The 20,529-nt window shown below is 42.7% G+C and overlaps 1 protein-coding gene across 1 annotated transcript in view; it reads left to right on the plus strand.

Moving 5' to 3' along the window:
* The first annotated feature begins 7,633 nt into the window (after window positions 1–7,633).
* The window catches only part of LOC124595386 (neuromodulin), a 717,829-nt gene continuing 704,933 nt past the window's right edge, over window positions 7,634–20,529 (plus strand). Inside the window, exon 1 of the mRNA XM_047134106.1 lies at window positions 7,634–7,749. Coding sequence (XP_046990062.1) covers window positions 7,734–7,749 — 16 coding nt within the window. The 5' untranslated portion in view covers window positions 7,634–7,733. The remainder of the gene's footprint in view (window positions 7,750–20,529) is intronic.

Genomic DNA, 20,529 nt, shown 5'->3' on the forward strand with positions numbered 1-20,529 from the left:
CCTGTCTTCTGCTCACTAGGTGGCCGCGCTAACCACTACGCCACACTGGAACAGTGGCTTTGCACAGCAGCACAGACTACGTGGCATCCCTCCCTCCTCAATCCAGATTCCCATTTAGGGAGAATTCCAAGTGGACTGAGGCGTGAATGGGAGTTTGGATTGAGGAGGTAGTCAGTGCAGTTATGTAAAGCCACTGTGCCAGGGAAGTGTAGTCAGAGCATCTGCCCGGGTTCGAATCCTGGCCTCAGTGAAAAACTCATTCGTAGCTTCAGTCTGCATACAAACAACACAGATCTTTGAGACTTTAAAAGATCTCTGGAGCCGTGTAGTTTCTATAAACCTGAAGGTGCACCGAAATCGAGTAACACATCAAGCTTGGAGGGACGCAGCTGATCTGCAGTAATGTTGACGTAGTTGACAGCTGTTACCGTGTCTTCGATTAGTGCCACAGTTCTGATAAAAGCCCTGGTGAATGTTCGTCATGGCATAATACTGCCACCTCCGGCCCTCGATCGCGGTGTGGTTGACGTTTTGAGCAACCGTTCTCCTTGATGGCCTTATATCTGATCACGACCACTGGCCTGCTGGAAGAAGAAACATAATTGATGAAACCAGGTGACAGGTTTCTGTTGATCCATTGTCCATTCTCTATGACCCCGTGACCACTGTAATCGTAACTGAAGGTGTCGTTCGGTAATCATGGCTACTGCAGAGTGCTAGCTTCAACAAAGTACGCTGAACAGTGTGTTCAGAAACACTTGTGCTTGTACCAGCAGTCTACTACGTCATCGAATGTGCCACGGATCGCCGCCTATCCCGCTTTACAGAGCGGGTGAGCCTCCGACCATCACGTTGAGTCGTGAGACGCATTGGTCCAACACCTTGTCGCCTACTCGTGGTTTACCGTCCTGCAACCACATTTCATAGATGTTCGTGACAGTGGCACGCAAACAGCCGACTGGCTTTTCCGTTAGCAATTCGTTCGTTTCCACGTTCCGTGCCGTAACAATGTTCCCTTCGTCACTGGATTTCCCTATTTGCACCCCGTATCGTCGTTAGAGTGGTTCCCCCTCGCCTCTGCTCCGCTTATGTACTTTCCTTGCCGTACCAAAGTGCCTTCAACGCTTCATTCGCGGCATACAGTATCTCTCTGGGCCGCAGTCGTGGTCTTTCATCAGTGTATATGAATCGACACAACTTACCATTACGACCAGCTACATCTACATGATTACTCTGCAATTCAAAATTAAGTGCCTGGCAGAGGGTCCATCGAACCACCTTCAAGCTGTTTCCCAACCGTTCTACTGTCGAAAATCACGTGGGAAAAACAAACATTTAAATCTTACCGCCGGCCGAAGTGGCCGTGCGGTTAAAGGCGCTTCAGTCTGGAACCGCGTGACCACTACGGTCGCAGGTTCGAATCCTGCCTCGGGCATGGAAGTGTGTGATGTCCTTAGGTTGGTTAGGTTTAAGTAGTTCTAAGTTCTAGGGGACTGATGACCTCAGCAGTTGAGTCCCATATTGCTCAGAGCCATTTGAACCATTTTTTTTGAAATCTTAGCGTGCAAGCTTTGATCCCTCTTATTTTATTATTATGAGCATCCTCCTATGTAGGTGGGGGACAAAAAATTATTTTCACACTCTGAAGAGAAAGTTGTTGACTGAAATTTCTTGAAAAGGTCCTACTGCAGCGAGAAACGCCCTCTTTTTAATGACTACCACACGAATTCGTGTATCATATCCCCGCCTCTCTCTCCCCTGTTTCGCTATAATTCAAAACTAGCTGCCCTTTTTCAATGTCCTCCATCAATCGCCTCTGTCGCCGATCCTGCACGGCACAACAGTACTGCACCGAGCGAGGTGGCGCAGTGATTAGCGCACTGGACTCGCAAGCAGAAGGACGACGGTCAAACCCGTCTCCGGCCATCGTGATTTAGGTTCTCCGTGATTTCCCTAAATCATTTCAGGCAAATACTGGGATGGTTCTTTTGAAAGGGCACGGACGATTTCCTTCCTCATCCTTCTGTTATCCGAGCTTGTGCTCCGTCTCTAATGACCTCGTTGTCGACGGGACGTTAAACACTAATCTCCTCCTCCACAACAGTACTGCAGAAGAGGGCGGACAAGCCTAGTGTAAGCAGTCTCTTCAGTAGACCTCCTACATTTGTAAGTGTTCTGTCAATAAATTGCAGTCTTTGGCTTTCTTCCCCACAATATTATCTATGTGATCGTTCCAGTTTAGATTATTCGTAACTGTAATCCCTACGTATGTAGCTGAGTTTACAGCCTTTAGATTTGTGTGATATAGCAGTTTCCTTTCAGTACTCATGTGGATGACTTCACACTTATCATTATTTAGGGTCAATTGCCACTTTTTTCACCACAAAAATATCTTCCCTAAATCATTTTGCAACTCATTTTCATCATCTGATGACTTTACAAGACAGTAAATGACAACATCATCTGCGTACAATCCGGGAGGGCTACTCAGATTTTCTCATACATCTCTTATATACATCAGGAACTGCAGAGGGCCTAAAACATCTCCTTCGGGAACGCTAGATATTACTTCTACCAGAAGTAAGATCGCCTGTATAATGAAAACAACTGTCGATGTAGGTACATCCAAACGAAATGTATACAATATCAACATTCCTAGTCTTCTTTTCCTACAGATAGCAGGTAAATTTTGTAGGCACTTTGAAAGTTACGATTGGTAAGTCAAATGTCGTTACATGGTGAACTAAAAACCAGCTGAAGCTGTACTACGACTGGACTCTGATGGGTTTTACGATTTCTCCGTGTTTGCATGAGCTATTTTTTATTAATTAGCTTATTCATTTTATAAATATATTTCACATTCAACCTACTTAACAAGTGCTATTGCAGCTGCTTCCTAATCAGGCTATAAGCTAAAGGAATAGCACAATTTAAGTTACTACAAAAATCTCTTAGTGCAATCCTTTCACTACTAGACTAGGCTTATCCATTACGGAGATTTTAGGACGCGTGACTGTTAATTGAATGTAAATACATAAAAATTGAACCACTCACTTTTTTGAATAGTTATTTATTATTCCATGTTCTTGTCAGAGAGCCAGACCCAGCATTATGCTAGAAATAATTATGTAACATCCAGAAAACCAGCTGAAGATGAACCTGAAGAGGTTCGAAAACCGGTTCATTCATAACTACTAATCAAAAAAGTGATGGGTTGCAAGTATTATGTATATAAATAACTATTCAAAAATGTGACTGGTTGCACTTTTATGTATTTACTTTCACTACCATTTCCTATATCCACAAACATAACTTTATCTGTGATCTACAACTGCACATCGCTACTAATGCGTTATAAGCAGTAACAGGCAAACTAGTTTCACGATGTCGTGGGTCTCCAGCTACAAGAAGTAATCACTGTTATGCTCTTTTACGGACACTCTTCCTGCATATTTCCGTTACCAAATATCGTTCATTAATTCCGGAGGAAATCAATTCGAAAAGTATTCGTAACTTGATAGGATCTGCAGACTGTTGTATAAATTTCATAACGTCTGCTCTAAAAGTTTGTTAACGTCCAAAGCGCTGTGTGTCGTATTCCGTTGCTATTCAGTCTTGAGTTCCGAGTCTTAACCAGCTTACAGGTACGAATTGCATCGAAGTTCCAAATTCTTTCAAGTGTTCTCTGAAGATTATGTACACTACTGGCCATTAAAATTGCTACGCCACAAAGATGACGCGAAATATGACCGACAGGAAGAAGACGCTGTGATATCAAATGATTAGCTTTCCAGAGCATTCACACAAGGTTGGTGCCGGTGGTGAAACCTGCAACTTGCTGCCATGAGGAAAGTTTCCAACCGATTTCTCATACACAAAGAGCAGTTGACCGACGTTGCCTGGTGAAACGTTGTTGTGATGCCTCGTGTAAGGAGGAGAAATGCGTACCATCACTTTTCCGACTTCGATAAAGGTCGGATTGTAGCCTATCGCGATTGCGGTTTATAGTATCGCGACATTGCTGCTCACGTTGGTCAGGATCCAATGACTCTTAGCAGAATGTGGAATAGGTGGGTTCAGGAGGGTAATACGGAACGCTGTGGTGGATCACAACGGCCTCGTATTACTAGCAGTCGAGATGACAGGCATCTTAACCGCATGGCTGTAACGGATCGTGCAGCCACGCCTCGATCCCTGAGCCAGCAGATGAGGACAAACTATCTACATGAACAGTTCGACGACGTTTGCAGGAGCATGGACTATCAGCTCGGAGACCATGGCTGCTGTTACCCTTGACGCTGCATCATAGACAGGAGAGCCTGCGGTGGTGTACTCAACAACAAAGCTGGGTGCACGAATGGCAAAGCGTCATTTTTTCGAATGAATCCGGGTTCTGTTTACACCATCATGATGGTCGCATCCGTGTTTGGCGACATCGCAGTGAACGTACATTGGAAGCGTGTATTCGTCATCGCCATACTGGCGTATCACCGGGCGTGATGGTATGGGGTGCCATTGGTTACACGTCTCGGTCACCTGTTGTTCGCATTGACGATACTTTGAACAGTGGACGTTACATTTCAGATGTGTTACGACACGTGGCTCTACCCTTCATTCGATCCCTGCGAAACCCTACATTTCAGCAGGATAATGCACGACCGCATGCAGGTCCTGTACGGGAATTTCTAGATACAGAAAATGTTCGACTGCTGCCCTGGCCAGCACATTCTCCAGATCTCTCACCAATTGAAAACGTCTGGTCAATGGTGGCCGAGCAACTGGTTCGTCACAATACGCCAGTCACTACTCTTGATGAACTGGGTATCGTGTTCAAGCACCACGGGCAACTGTACCTGTACACGCCATCCAAGCTCTGTTTGACTCAAAGCCCAAGCGTGTCAAGGCCGTTATTACGGCCAGAGGTGGTTGTTCTGGGTACTGATTTCTCAGGATCTATGCACCCAAATTGCTTGAAAATGTAATCACATGTCAGTTCTAGTATAATATATTTGTTCAATGAATACCCGTTTATCATCTGCATTTGTTCTTGGTTTAACGATTTTAATGGCCACTAGTGTAGTATCTTCCATTAATAGTTGCTCGATTGCATTTTCTCTGCGATTATCAGGCTAATCAAGGTTCGGATGTGATGAATGGTTTTGTGGATTCGGAATTTTCCCAGAAGACGGTATTTGGAACTCATGAAGTCATCCGGTGCAGTCCATTCCTAGGGCAAATGTAAATAATACCTCAGGTTTGTTATTGCATTTATCATGTAGGTGTAGGTGACGTGTAAATGGATCTAGAGGGTTCATATGGCAGTTCATTTTTTTTTCTAGGTGGTCTGTCTGCTAACTGGTTTCATGTGGCCCGCCACAAACTAGTCTCGTGTATCAATCTCTACACCTCAGAGTAGCATTACCACCCAACGTCCTCAACTATTTGTGCTATATGTTCTAATCTATACACTCCCGTGCAGTTTTTGCTATCTGCAGTTTACTCTTGTACCATAAAAGTTATTCTCCGACAATTTAACACGTATCCCACCATTCTTTTCTTCCTTCTTGTCAGTGCTTTCGACGAAGTCCTTTCTTCGCTCATTCTAAGAAGGATGTCATGTCGTATGTCCACTTATTTTTAGCCTTCTGTTTTAACTCTACGTCTCAAAAATTTCTGTTTCCTTCTTTTCCTACTTTCTCGTATTCCGTGCTTCACTTCCATTCATTTCTGTGCCCTAGACGCACATTCTCATACATTTCTTCCCCAAATTCAAGCAGATGTTTGACGCTAGTATACTTAGTTTAGCACAATATGCCTGTTTGCTTTTTACATCGTCCATGCTTCATGTGTTACGTTGCTTCTAACGTAGCAGTCCTTCAGTTTCGTCTACTTCGTGGTCTATATTTTTATGTTAGTTTTATCACTAATCTCATTTCTGTCACTCCTCATTACTTTCGCCTTTTTTCCGTTCACTCTCAGTCCATAGTATGCGCTCATCAGATTGTTCATTACGTTCAACAGGTCGCGCAGTTCTTCTTCGCTGTTCTTCTGGCACCAGCGAATCATATGACTGATATCCTTTCTTCTGGAATTTTAATCGCACTATAAGCTGCCTTTTGTGCCCATCATTTGTTTTTGGTTGTATACGTTGAATAGTAGTGTAGAAATATTGTGTCCCTGCCTTACGAACTTTTTAATCCGAGTATTCCTCTCTAGAGCATCCGTTAATATTGTTCACTCTTTATTTCTGTACGTGCTGCACAGTACTCATCCTTTCAATATAGCATTCGCTAAAGCATTGTTTTTTCCTTTTTTAGGATTTCGAACGTTTTGCATCATTTTTCCGTTGTCTAACGTTTGTTCTACGCTACTCTGGATCGGCAAATCCTATGAATCTTGCCTCCATTGAGCGCAACGCCAGAATTGCATCTGTTGTGCATTTGCCTTTCCCAAGGCTAAACTGTTTGTTAGTTACTCTCCGTCCGACTTGGAGGGCCAACGGTACCGACCGATCGCCGTGTCATTCTCAGCCCACAGATGTCACTGGATGCAGATATGGAGGGGCATGTGTTCAGCACACCGCTCTCCCGGCCGTATGTCAGTTTATGAGACCGGAGCCGCTACTTTCTTAACCAAGTAACTCCTCAATTTGCCTCACAAGGGCTGAGTGCACCCCGCTTGGCAACAGCGCTCGGCAGACCGGATGGTCACCCATCCAAGTGCTAGACCAGCCCAACAGCACTTAACTTCGGTGATCTGACGGGAACCGGTATTACCACTGCGAAAAGACCGTTGGTGTTTGTTAGTTAGCAGCACCTAAATTTTATTTTTCATTCTTCTTCGTGTAGTCCAAAAGGATTCAGGTTATACCAAAGAAGTTAAGGGGAAGGAGGCTCATTTTGTATGATAATTAAATAGTTGAGTGAATGTCATTGATATGATTATCGGTTTGGTGTAGCAATCACTGCCCACGTCTACGGGACTTTTTTTTTTTTGCCTGTTTTTCTCCATACTACCACATCTCAAAATGTGGGAAGCAAAGAGCTTTAAGGTGTGCATCACAGTAGGGAAGATGAACAAGTGCTCATAGCTCTTAAGGTATTCATTTTAGACCTCATATTTAATGGAATTTTTCTTATGATGTTCCATACGGCCGCCTTTGAAAGTCCTTCGGTGGAATTCTGGTTCACCTTGTATTTTGTTGACTGTCAACTATATAGGGAGAAATGACCATCGTCATGAGCGAAACAGAGCCCTCACGGAAACATTTAAGTGCTATTCTAGAATGGAATTATAGGGAAATAGTATGACAGTGAATCTACTGTCCCTTCAGCAAACATTAAATGAGAATTGCAAAGTAGTCGTGTAGCTGTAGATGTCAGCAAGTTAAATGCACGAGTTGTTTAGCGGATTGTGCGGTACTTTCCGCTTTAGCCCAATTTTAGCACAGTCGGGATATAAAGCCGAAGCGGAACTTGCAGTGCAGCGGCTGAAATGCTTGCGTCGGTCCCTGCTGCGCCACCGGCGGCGGCCTTGTGCCTGCCTGACTCGTAGGCGTGGCGTAGCCCAGCTCTGCAGTTATGCAACCCGCGCGACGCACAGTGCCCACCAGCGGCCGCCGACATTTCGGCCGGCAGTCGAGAGTTTGTTGTGGAACGAGGCGGAAGAAGCGGCAGCAGCAAACACTCTCCTAGCGAGCACGCAGACGCAGCTTGGTCGACGCCCGCAGCAACATGTCGTCCGCTTACGGTAAACAACGCGCTGTGGCTGCTTCCTCTCTTAAACATCTCGAACTCATTTCTCAGTCTTGACTGGCCGTGGCTGTCACGAAAATGTCACTTTACATTTATTGTCACAACCTGTCACATAATATGCTTCTTCATTTTGTCTTCATTTTTGCCCACTCAAGAAGCGCCTCCGAACTCTATCGTTGGCTTGATAGTTACTGACTTCTAATCCTCCCAAAATCTCTCCAGCTTCAGTAGTTTTCTTTTTTCGTTCTTCTGACACTTTCTTCTCGTTCTTTTCAAGCCTCTCTGTGAATCCCTGCTTTACATGATGTTAAGAAGAACTGCGCTGACACCTGGTAAAATTGTTTTACTGATAACATCCGATTTCGCCGTAAAAACATCATCAGGTGCAACGGTTTCAATAGGTCATACGTATACCCATCGCAGCTAGTCAAGTTATATTACCCAATGGATATTGTATACATTACATTACTGTTGCATTTATCATGTCGTTACAGGCCCTTGTTTTAAAATTACCCTGCATCGGTGTGACGGCTGGGCAACATGATGTTGGGAAGAGTAAAAGCGGCCCCTGGTGACTTCACTGGATTACGTCTTTGTCACCCGTCGTTTGCCAATGTGATGTATAATATATCTTGACTAGGAGCATGGGTATACCTATGACCTTTTAACGTTGCACCAGATGATGCGGCTCTAGGCCGCTAAACTGTTGTGTATCAATAAAACTACAATTTTACCACCTGTCAGCGAGATTCTTCTAAATATCAAGCGTTTCAGCAGCAATGGGCGCACAGAACATAAAGTTCTTTGTATATTGTATTTCCTTCTGTGTTGTTCATATGAATCTTATAACCAGCTGAATTTATTTCAGTTAGTGATGGTGAATAGTCTTCTAGCGAGTCTATTACTGTTCATTCCACAAACATAACCACTAAATTTCAAGCCATTCTTGAGTATTGTCTTAGTGATCTGTCTGCATGCAGAAACCTGATGTTCTCCTCTTCATCATATCACATTATTAATTCAATTTTTTAAAGATTTTTATGTGCGTATCAGAACGCATCATCTGGTGCTTAATTTTTTCCCCTCAAACTGAAACATAGTTACAAGCTCTATGATACAATAAAATCTATCCTAACTTGAGCTTTTATATATACCACAACAGTCGCAGATCGCAAATATTTGCTGAGGAAACTGTTGCGGTATTTGCAAAATTTCACAACACTGGATCGGTGTCACCCTCATCTATCTTGATCTACTGAATCTGTCCGTGTGCTGTTTCTCCAGTCTTTCCTTGTTTAACAGTAAATGGGTAGAGTCTACCAATGCTGCAAATATACTGTAACGACAGTGAAGTCATATTTCACAGCAAAGTATTTAAATGTAAACAGAAACACAAAGTACTACTTGTAAGTCACGAGAAGCAGCTTCTCGTGTTGCATGTCCGCTTGTGACGTAAACAGTATACATTTATTAGAATCACTTTCTCTCACTTCATAGGTTTATACGCTAGGTCCCAATGGCATCTGAGAAGCATGGTCATGGTAAAATAAGGACTGTTTAATACATATGAGCTCTACTGGCTAGTCCTACGAAAACAGCGGAAATGATGCTAACAAGTGCATGTTGTGTATCGACATGACGGCACGGTATGATAAAAAGTGCATCCATAAAACGTGAAGCGCTCGTTCCACCTGGTGTGAGGTGAATGCCGAACAGGCTGTTACTATGGATTAATATGGGACAGGTCTCGCAGTGCTATACCCAAACAAGCAATAAAAAGAAACATCTGAATTAATAGTGTTCTGTTACATGTTTGCAGTCGGTATATGTCTTCTACATGTTCATTACATTTATTCGCAAACAAATCGTCGGAACTACTGCATCTATCTTAATATCGGTTTCAGAATTAGGCTTCCAGTAACCAGCGTCATGCCAGACTGACATCGTCGTTGCCTTTGAGTCAGTTCACCAGATCTAACAGGATCTACAATTTTATTGAATACTGCTGGAATGCTGAAATGCCTCGTGGCCTCAAATAACTCGCAACCGACTGAATTTTTCTGTGTACGTCTTAGTCTGACGATGGACGTCTGCAACAAGGACTGAAACGCTGGACTGCACTACATGAAATTGTCTCACGTGTTGTAAGCAGTGCTTATTCACAAAGAGATTAAATTAACCTAATGGCAAAATGTGCGAAAATAAGAAACAATCCTTCGTGCGACATTCTTGTATATTTTTATGACGAATATTTTTAAGCCTTTATTTTTTAAAATATGGTCCTTATTAGCACAGTTTTATATTTTCTTCAGAACAGCACTGAACGCAAAACGCTACAGAATATTATCACACTTACTTTTGTACAACATTTAAAATAGCTTCATCCAGTTTTGTTTATCGACCAATCTTCATCTCATCGTTCAAATTTTGTGAAGAAGTATGTATGCATTGCGTTGTAGGTATTGCAGCTTTCAGAATATGGTTTATTCTAATTAAATAACAGTGTTCGTTGGCTGTTGACTCGTTTTTGTATCACGAATATCCCATCTGGAACAACGCGTTAATTTCGGATTCAGCAGTATAAAACGCATGGAAACTAGTATGAAGAAAGTTAATGGATCATTTACACCAAGAATGAACGCTGTTTTGATAATTTAGAGAGATTCGACTTTACTGATTATCTATTTGGCGTTGAGAATAGAAGCGTCGCTTGGTACTGAGGTCGTTGTGTTTCATCCTTTACCCTTATCGGCTTGAGATGCATGTTGGAACCAGTTTGTGGCTTGCAAGCATCCGAAGCTGTTCAATGTATAAATGTGTAAAGTAGAGGTACAAAAAAAATCACCACATGTTATGGTAATAGTAGCATATATTAGGAATCATTTCATGTAGAAACTGACGCTTCAAAACGACCCATTCACAAGTAATAGCACTGACACTCTTGATACTGCGAAAGAAGTCTTATGTTTTCTGCTCACCTCGTAATAATGGAACCAGCTATGACCCTTTCACTATGAACCAAACACTAACAATCGACTCCAGTATGCAAATTTCGTTGAAACTCAAATGCTCGAGGTGCATCTGAGAAGAATCAGCCTATCGCTGGGAAAATGTAGTTCTACACAGAGATCGTTTTGGACTACAGAGATCACTTTGGTTTGCGTAGAGGTAGGGAGAGTGTTGCTGCTTTCTCTGTGTGAGTGAAAGCGGAAGTCTTTGAAAAATAAACGATGGCCATACGTGGACTTAGGAACAGCGATTCAATTGCTAATAGCAAATGAAGATACTTTGGCTGCTTCTGAAACAGGACTGGAGTCTGCATAACAAATGGCATCACTGAAGTTCATAGAAGACAAAAAAGTTAACAAATGTACATTTGCGAGAAGAATGAAAGAATCTATATTTAGGGGTTGGAAATGTGTGTTATTGGTGGACTTTGTAAGGCCTGCCACATCAATAACATCTGCATTGTACGAAACTGAGACGTACCATTCAGAACGATAGACGTGGAAAACTGAGAACACTGAGAAAACTGAGAACACGCTTTCATACTCCTCCACTCTGTCCAGATGACTCAGAATTTCGACACCTCTTCCTCCACCTAAAGAAACAGTGTGCTTCTCACCGTTTTGAACATTTGGTGTCCGATATTCCAAGTCCCGTGTTTTACGCAGAGACCTGAATGAAGGTTTTTCTATGGTAGTGGAAGCTCCTGGAAAATGTTGACTATGAGGCAAACTCAACGCCTGTAGATCGCACAGGAAACTTATCTCCAATGTTTTTGAACTGCTACTAGCCAAGCGGCAGCACTCTTTCAGACGTGACTCGAGCAACTAAATTAGTGACGTACTTTTGTGATTTATTCTACTCTTCTCTGTCGAAATGAGAACGGTGTTGCTCCTGTTACTTGGAGCTTACTGCTGGCCGTCTAGAGAGACAGCAGAGGAACCGGAAGTTAACGTCCAGCTACATGAGAAAGAACAGCAGCGGGCCATTTATCACGACTACATTAGCGCACTGCACCCCACCCCTTGCCACTCTGCAAGCTAAATGACTCATGCCGAGTGCCTGATGAATGGTAGAGCAGCAAGCACAGCGCTAGACTTGGTTGGCCGAGCTCGCCACGGAAACAAAATACTGACCCCTCAGTATCTGTGCCCATACACGTATACTTCTAGAACGGTATCGACAAGATTGTAGGGTAGCAAAGAATAACACATACAATGGTATTCAACATGCGCAAATGAACCAAAGCATCTTTCTAAACTAGCAGGGTTACAGTCAGTCCCAAAATAGGCAAAACTATACTGTTCTGAACTTGCAAAGCAGAATCGTGGTACTATTGTACTAATGGCTGTTACAGCGAGGGGATGCAATGTGCCAAATTGAAATGGTGTAGGATCTCTGGTGTTGTCAACACAAGTGAACGATTAATCAGTGAGCAGTACTGTTGTTCACAGGAAAATATTATCGATGGGTAGTTATTACAAAATTGCTTTAGGCAGTACATTTAGTGCACAAAATATAATCTATTTTTCTATGTGGATAAGTGCTAGATGTGCCCATAAGAAGAATGAGATTCAGATAAGATATTTTAAGATTATACGTAGATATCTGAAACTTGTGTCATAGTTTACTTTCTGCAGGTAATATTTCGAAGTGATTTCAAAGGGGAAGAGCACATGAAATCAGTAGCTGCAAAGATAAATGGAAGACGAAGCCCTAATTAAACTGAGAGGATTCTCAGAGCAGTGCATCTGTAAACGAAACCGCATACAAGATGATAGTGCGAACAATTCTAGAGTAGCACTCCTGCGTTTGAATCTCTGTCGAGCAGACTTGGCAATAAGCATCGAAAGAATTGAGAGACGCTCAAAATTAGACTTCCAAAATCACATAATCATATCCGTAGACTAAAGGAGACTGCATCCTTATGCGTCCTTGACGTGTGCGAGTGAAGCCCACTTTTTTGAGGCGACTGATGACCTCAGAAGTTAAGTCGCATAGTGCTCAGAACCATTTTTCAACCCACTTTTTTGGCTCGAAATGAGCTCGCCCTGGGTGATAACCTACCCTTTAGGACTGAAAGAGATAACGTATTTGATGTGCTACACAAGTAAGAGCCAGTCACGCATTACGCAACTAATCACCAAGTAAAAATGGTTATTTTACAAAGCTGTTTGTAGTGGGCTCGTTATTGACTGATGCAATTAAATTGCTTCACATTAGTTTTTCCATATAAATGCGAAATAATGAAAGCTTGCAAAAATAGTACGGTGTTGGGAAACACTGAGGTCTAGAATGACAGGCGCGTAGTCACGTTTGTGACAAAATGCACACAAATCCTTGTTTCAAACTGAAGCAAATAGTAAATTTCTAAACAAAAAATATTTCTAAACTGAAATGTGTGAAACATTTTTTCCTACTATTACGAGTATATAGTTAAAGAAAAGAGAACTGCGCGGAATCCGTAACACCATAGCTTTTTCTTACTTTTGTCATACCTTAAACAAGTATAGAACTGAAAGTTTGTGCAGTTCAGTGCTATATGCTAGACTTTATAGTTCACAAGAAAGGCTACGCTCTATTAAGGAAGATATCTGATAGAGGAAGCTAATGCATAGTTAGGGGTCGGCGTTCTGTAGTCAACCAAATGAAAGGTCGAACGACATGATTCTAAAAGCTCATAAACGACAACGTGTTTCGCTATAGACCCTCTCATGAGATAAATTAAGAGCTTATAAACAAATGGCACGACATTTCGGGAGATCACTATTGGCAGAGTACCTGAAGAGGAAGAATGGAAAGTATTACGTAATACGCTCATTAGTCAAAGCGCTGCACAATATACTGTGCAACACACACACACACGAGGTTAAATGTGGCTTACGTATTAATTATGACGATTTTATCGTTCAACCAAAGGCTGTCCGGTCACATTTATATTCGTATTAAGAACACTACTTAGTGTACTTTAGAGATGTTGCAAGAAATAGCAGGAATAAATTCTATTAATTTAAACATTTGTGTTTCTGTAGCGTTATAGAAATTTCGGAGCAACTAACGACCAAAGTCTAATGGAAAAAAAGGAGTCAGATGCTAAACCTCACATCCTATGCCACTATGGGCAAACTTTTTAAACTGTCACTAATTATTGAGAATTGTATCAGTCGAATTAGGCTAGGCAGTATGGGCGGGAAGTGTTGGGAAGCAACAAATTAAAGATAATGTTAGCAGCCATCGTTATAGCCCATTTGTCTCAACGTAGTGTGTTGCACTCTCTAGCAGAAGCTAGTGACATTTTTCGAGTCGGTGATTGCTGTGGCACTTGATGACTAGGGAGGCTCTGCCCTCTACATTCCATACTGATAAATCATTCATACTGATTGTCGCCATGCTTCGAAAAACAAGTGTGCCAGACGTATGAGCGTACTCGCACGACAGTTCACCATATAGTACGTCCATAGTGACCCATGGTCTACGAGTAGCGTCTTGACAAGTAATGCAATAACCTTCGTCCTTGGATTGAATCTTCCCGGGTTCGTTTCTCGGCGGGGTCAGGGATTTTCTCTGCCTCGTGATGGCTGGGTGTTGTGTGATGTCCTTAGGTTAGTTAGGTTTAAGTAGTTCTAAGTTCTAGGGGACTGATGACCATAGATGTTAAGTCCCATAGTGCTCAGAGCCATTTGAACCATTTTTTTGGATTGAATCCGGCCATTGCTTAAATTCTGAATAATAATCACCAGCAATGGCGGCCTAAGATTCCTGTATAAGGAGTCATCGTCGTTGGGCTAACGACCTTTTCAAATAGAGTGGATGAGCGACGAGGGTACAGAGCAACGTCTTGTTCTTGGGTTCGGAAACTACCCAATAACGGCGGAAGAATCAGCAATGGTCAACGTCCTGAGGATTCATGAAAGACATACAATGTATATTGGCAGGGCATGTGGCCTGTAATTGAAAAAGTGGCACGATGATCTCTCCATTGACAATAGATGCCTGATTAGTCCCTCACTCGAATCTCCGGGAGGGGACTGCCAAGGCGGAGCTAATCTTAATAAGAAATTTGGACAGCTAACGAAAGGACACCATAGTATGAGTCGAACCGCGGAATTTCAGAAGTTTGAACTTCGTAGAGAAGCTGAAAAATGCAAAGAGACATGTAGAGTCTCAATCTATCTATAGGTCAATTAAATGAAATGGAAAGGATTTCTGGTCGTACGAATATAGGATAATATCAGAGCCGGCCGAAGTGGCCGTGCGGTTAAAGGCGCTGCAGTCTGGAACCGCAAGACCGCTACGGTCTCAGGTTCGAATCCTGCCTGGGGCATGGATGTTTGTGATGTCCTTAGGTTAGTTAGGTTTAACTAGTTCTAAGTTCTAGGGGACTAATGACCTCAGCAGTTGAGTCCCATAGTGCTCAGAGCCATTTGAACCATTGATAATATCAGCAGCAGCAGAAATTGGTATAACAGGAGTAGAATTCGTTATGAATTGGAAAGTTGGACAGAGAGTGAGTTACTGCAAGCAAGTCAGATATATGGTTGTTCTCATCCCACTCAACAACAAACCAACATCACCGACAACAACGGTTCAGCTACGCATGCCGACGTCACAAGAACGAGATGAAGAGATAGAGGAAGTATAAAGTGTAATTCAGTGTGTAAAATGAGATGTAATTTAGTAATCATGGGGTGCTGGAACTGGTCAGTAGTGGAAAGAATAGAAGAATGAATTAAGGGCGAGTATCGGATTGGTAATAGGAATGAGAGCGGAGAAATATTAATTTCTGCAATACATTACAGCTAATAATAGCGAACGCACTGTTGAAAAATCACAAAATAAGCAAATGTACTTGGAAAAGGTCTGGAGATACAGAAAATTCCACCTAGAATACATCATGGTCAGGAAGATATTCCGAAATAAGGTACTCGACAGTAAGGCATTTCGAGAAGCAGATATAGACTCAGATCAAAATTTAGTAATGATGAAGAATGGAATAAACTTAGAGACATTCATACGAAAACATTAATGTGGAAAAAATGGGATAAGAAGTACTGAATAATTATGGCATCGGTTTAAAGTTCTCTAAGGCTATAGAGTCTACAGTATCAAGTACCACAGTGAGCAGATCACTTGAAGAGTAATGGACATCTCTGAAACGGACAACCACAGAAGTCGGACAGAAAAATATAGGAACAAGGAAGGTAACTGCAAACAAGAATACTTCAATTGATAGGCTAAAGAAGGAAGTACAATAATGCTAAGGGAAGTTCAATAATACAGGAATGGAAGTCACTTAGGAGAAAATTATTGCCAAAGCGAAATGGCTGCAGGAAAAATTTGAAGAAATCGAAAACGAAAAAGCCTTAGGAAGAACTGACTCAGCAACAGAAAAGTCAGAAAAACCTTAGATTCTATTGGAAGCAAGACAGGCAACATTAAGAGTGCAACGGGAATTCTGATGTTACACGTAGAAGAGATAGCATATAGGTCGAAGGAGTACGCTGAAGGCCTCAACAAGAATGAGGAATTGTGCAGTGATGTGCCTGAGGATGAAATGGGAATCGAGACAGAGCTTAACAGAGCTTTGGAAGACTCGCGATTAAATAATGCAGATGGGATAGACAGTATCTCTTTAGAATTTCTGCACTCATTGGAGAATATCGCAAGCAAGCGACTGTTGCAGTTGGTGTGTAACATCTATGAGTCTGGAGACAGCGCATTAAATTATCGGAAAAGTGCGAGGATTATCGCAGAATCAGCTTGTAATCTCATGTATCCCAACTGATGACTAGAATAATATATATGTCGAAGATTGAAAAAGGAAACTGCGGATCTGTTGGATAATGACAAGGTTGGTTTTAAGAAAGGTAAATGCACCAAGGCAACGCTGTCGTGTACATGATAATGGAAGTAAGACTTAGGAAAAATCAAGACACATTTATAGGATTTTCGACCTGGAAAAAGCGTTCGTTAATGTAAAATGGTGCAATATGTTCGAAATTCTTAGAAAAATAGGAGTAAGCCGTAGGGAATGACAGATAACATACAGTATGTGCCAGAACCAAGAGTAAGCTATAAAAATGGGGACCAATAACGAAGTGCAAAGATTAGGACGGGTGTGAATGGAATGAGAGGTCTGATGAGTAGAGAATATGGATTGAGAGTGAATCGAAGGAAGACGAAAGTAATTAGAAATAGTAGAAATGAGAACAGCGAGAAACTTAACGTCAAATTGGCGGTCATAAAATAGATGAAGCCAAGGAATTCTGCTCTCTAGGCTGCAAAGTAACCAATGACGGAGGGAGCAACGAGGACATAAAAAGCGGCCTAGCCCTGACAAAAAAGCGTTCCTGGCCAGGAGAAGTCTACTAGTATCGAACATAGACCTTAATTAGAGGAAGAGATTTCTGAGAAAGTACGTTCGGAGCACAGTATTGTATGGTAATAAAACATGGACTGTGGGAAAACCGGAACAGAAGAGAACTGAAGCATTTGAGATGGTGTGCTACAGACGAATGTTGAAAATCAGGTGGACTGATAAGATAAGGAATTGGGGGGGGGGGGGGGGGGTGCCCTCTGTAGAACTGGCGAGGAAAGGCTTCCTCTAAAACAGACAAGAGAAGGAACAGGATGGTAGGAGGTCAGTTAAGACATCATCGAATAACTTCCATGGTACTAGAGGGAGCTGTCGGGATAAAAACTGTAGAGGAAGACAGAGATTGGGATACATCCAGAAAACAATTGAGGATGTAGGGTGCAAGTGCTACTCTAAGATGAAGAGGTTGGCATAGGAGGGGAATTCGTGACAGGCCGCATAAACCACTCAGAAGACTGATAACAAACAAAACAAACACACAGTCGATAGCGTGACGTCGACTAGGGGAGTGAATTACATTTGGAGCAACTCGAACATCAAGGTGTGGACATCCGCGGCATGCACCTCTGGTGTTAATGAATGGTCCAGGACTCGTAAAGATCACTGTTCATGTAACTCTGCTGCCGCTGCCACAACGTCTGAGAGATGTGCTCTTCCATTTTACCCAGCGCGCTCTCAAGCATTTCGTCTACTTCCATGCTCACCGCCACTTCCATACTCACCGCCACTACCACACTCCTCCCCAGCTATCATGTAATCGACGGTCGCATCAGGGGCGACCTGCAGGTATTGGTGTCATCGTTGCGACAACGTAGTGCCACCTACCACCTGCCTCTTCCACTGTGTGCGTATGTCTATGCCTTAAGTGTACATAAACTATGCTGGAATGTACCCCCGTCTTACACCGACACGAAAGTAGTGTGCACTGTACAGTGTGTAGAACCGGCAGCGGTGGCCGAACGGTTCTAGGAGCTTCAGTCCAGAACCGCGCAACCACTACGGTCGCAGGTTCGAATCCTGCCTCGGGCATGGATGTGTGTGATGTCCTTAGGTTAGTTAGGTTTAAGTAGTTCTAAGTTCTAGGGGACTGATGACCTCGGATGTTAAGTCCCATTGCGCTCAGAGCCATTTGAACAGTGTGTAGATAAAACTTGGTTCAGGGATGAATGCTCTAGGCCCCATGTTAATAACGAAAACTGAGCACACCAAAGTACACGGTACTGAAAGTAAGAGGTCCCAGCAGACGTTAGTCAACACATGGGCTAGTTCTCAAATAGCTGTGGGTGTATGATTACGAGACGTCACTGATTTCAGCAAGTAATATTGTTCTAGGTAGTATAAATGTAATGAAATGTAAGCGTTCCCATGAAGTCCCCACCTACGAATAATTGGGCTAAATTTCACCAATATGCTGCGCTAGTAAGAAACAGTATTTCAACACGTTACAAGTTATTGTACACTCGTACCTGTTAAAGGAAGTGTTCCAAGTGTGGTTGATCCATTTGGATGCAGCGCAGCATTCGTCCCTTCACTGAGTTTTTAATTATTTCAAATACCTCCTGTAACACCTCACAAATCTAAATAGGACTACACAATTTGTTACTCCGATTCTCCAACTCTATCGACGGGAGTACTGTACGCACCACTTTTGATATGACGCCTGACAGAAGAATGCAAAAGAGTGAGATCGGGTGATACTGGAGGCCAAGGTACAGCGGCTTGAGGACTTATCCACCTTGTACCACATTGATGCTTTGGACGTCATCTCACACTAGATATACATCTACGCTCCGCATAACACCTTAAGGTCGGTGACGGAGGGTACTTGACGTACGACTATCACTTATCCCTTTTCTGTTCCAGTCGCAAATGGTTCGCGGGAAGAACGACTTTTGGTAAGATTCTTTGTGAGGAGAAAAGTGTTCCGTTCCTACATCGTACGTCTACCGTGCAGCCCAACTATTGGCCGTAGCTGAAATCCGAGCCCAATAACATTTTGACCTAATCGAAAAGTTTACATTTCAAAGAAATCTACAGTAACTAGGAAAATGTTCTAAATTCAATGGCAGCTCTTAGCCACACGTTCGCGGTTACCTCTCAAACGGCTAGTTTACGAGTCCATGTTTACCTAAGGGTTTTGGCTCGGTTTTATACTTGCATCTGTGTCAGTTTTCGCTGTTAAGTACAGGACTGGACAAAATGTGGAAACACAGCAAGAAATGGATACTTGAAAACAAATACAGATGTTAGCAAAGCGTGCAGGTTGAGCTTTTGTATTTGACCGCGAACGGCACTTACGTAACGTCTTCAATACATTTCAGGTGTGAGTCGAGGTCAGAATAGTGTTCTGTGTAGTTGTGGCTGCATTATGTCGGAGGCAAGTGAAATCGAACAGGGGAAAATTGTTGGTTCTCGTATGGCGCTGAAGTGGTTACTGTTTCAAAGGGCATCGTATCAAAGATTCATACCGAAAAGGAAAAGTGGAATAATTTCATCCGATAAGTCACAACGCGGATGAAAATGTATATTGACTGATCGCGACAAACGGCCGCTGATGAGGACTGTGACGAAAAATAATAGCACTGCAACTGCAAAAGGAACTCCAGAAACTGAATGTCGCACTCGCGAACTCTGTCAGCACAAAAAAAAAAAAAAAAAAAAAAAAAACAAGAAGAAGGGACATCCATCAGCAGAAAATTACAGGGCGTGCTGGAATTCCAAAGCCATACATCAGTGATGAAACTCTCCACAACAGGAAAACGTAAACTGTGGAGCAATGGACGGAAGTCATTTAGTCTGAAGAGCCTGTTATTCGCAACTTCTGGCCGGGTTCACGTGCAAAGAGAGAAACATGACGAGGATTTGGTGATGATTTGGGCAGCCATATCGTGATAGTCCATGTCCTCAGGAGTACTCTACAATGTCGTCTTACTGCCAACTGTTATGTGACCATTTTGGCTGATCAGGTCCATCCTGTGGTACAGTATTTGTTCCCCAGTAGTGTAGCTGTGTCCCAGAAGGACAGAGGCCCTGTTCACAAAGCTCGCATCGTCGAGAACTGGTTTTGTGAGCACAGGGATGCATTGACGCATTTCCACTGGCCACCAAAGTCACCAGATCTCAGTATTATTGAATATTTGTGGTCTACTTTGGAGACAAGTGTCCGAGATCGCCACCCATCTCCATCATCTCTTCTTACAATTCCCACTATTTTGCAGGAGTAATGGCATAAGATTCCCTTGAAAGCCTTATTCATCCATTCGAGGACGACTGAAGCAGTATAGAACACCAATGGGTTTCGTACTTTTTATTAGGCATGGTAATGAAACTTCCGGGCAGATTAAAACTGTGTGCCGGACCGAGACTCGAACTCGGGACCTTTGCCTTTCACGG

The sequence above is a fragment of the Schistocerca americana genome, chromosome 2, assembly GCF_021461395.2.
Source record: "Schistocerca americana isolate TAMUIC-IGC-003095 chromosome 2, iqSchAmer2.1, whole genome shotgun sequence".
NCBI lineage: Eukaryota > Metazoa > Arthropoda > Insecta > Orthoptera > Acrididae > Schistocerca > Schistocerca americana.